This window comes from Mesoplodon mirus (assembly GCF_964341445.2).
Source record: "Mesoplodon mirus genome assembly, chromosome: 1".
Taxonomy (NCBI): domain Eukaryota; kingdom Metazoa; phylum Chordata; class Mammalia; order Artiodactyla; family Ziphiidae; genus Mesoplodon; species Mesoplodon mirus.
This window is the reverse complement of record NC_138976.1, coordinates 33,250,885-33,251,318: the sequence shown is the minus strand read 5'-3', so window position 1 is coordinate 33,251,318 and position 434 is coordinate 33,250,885. Positions and strand designations below refer to the sequence as shown.

At 36.9% G+C, this 434-nt stretch overlaps 1 protein-coding gene across 1 annotated transcript in view; it reads left to right on the top strand.

Moving 5' to 3' along the window:
* The window catches only part of LOC309802682 (large ribosomal subunit protein eL37-like), a gene marked incomplete at its 3' end in the record, with an annotated part of 359 nt that extends 178 nt beyond the window's left edge, over positions 1 to 181 (top strand). Inside the window, exon 1 of the mRNA XM_082618438.1 lies at positions 1 to 181. This exon is cut by the window's left edge and continues 178 nt beyond it. Coding sequence (XP_082474564.1) covers positions 1 to 181 — 181 coding nt within the window.
* Positions 182 to 434: the final 253 nt, after the last annotated feature.

Here is a 434-nt window from a genome sequence, read left to right as displayed (position 1 = left end):
CTACCCTGCCAAGAGAAAGAGAGAGCATAATGGGAGTGCTAAAGCTAAAAGACGAGATACCACTGGGAATGGTCGAATGAGGCACCTAAAAATTGTATGCCGCACGTTCAGGCATGGATTCTGTGAAGGAACCACACCTAAACCCAAGAGGGCAGCTGTTGCAGCATCCAGTTCATCTTAATGATTAGTCATGCAATAAATGCTCTGGTTTAAAAATCAAACAAACAAAAGAGTCGTTCTACTGCTTATTAGAAAGAAATAAAAATTAAAACTATAATTTTCAAATTGACAGTTTAAATTAATGGCTCTGGAATGTACTTAGGGATCAATTTGTAATAGATCTGCTGATCACTAGTTTCGTCAAGAAATAACTGTGGAAGCAAATAAAAATCTGTAAATATTTGCAAGATGATTGAGCAACAAACCCGCTTTTA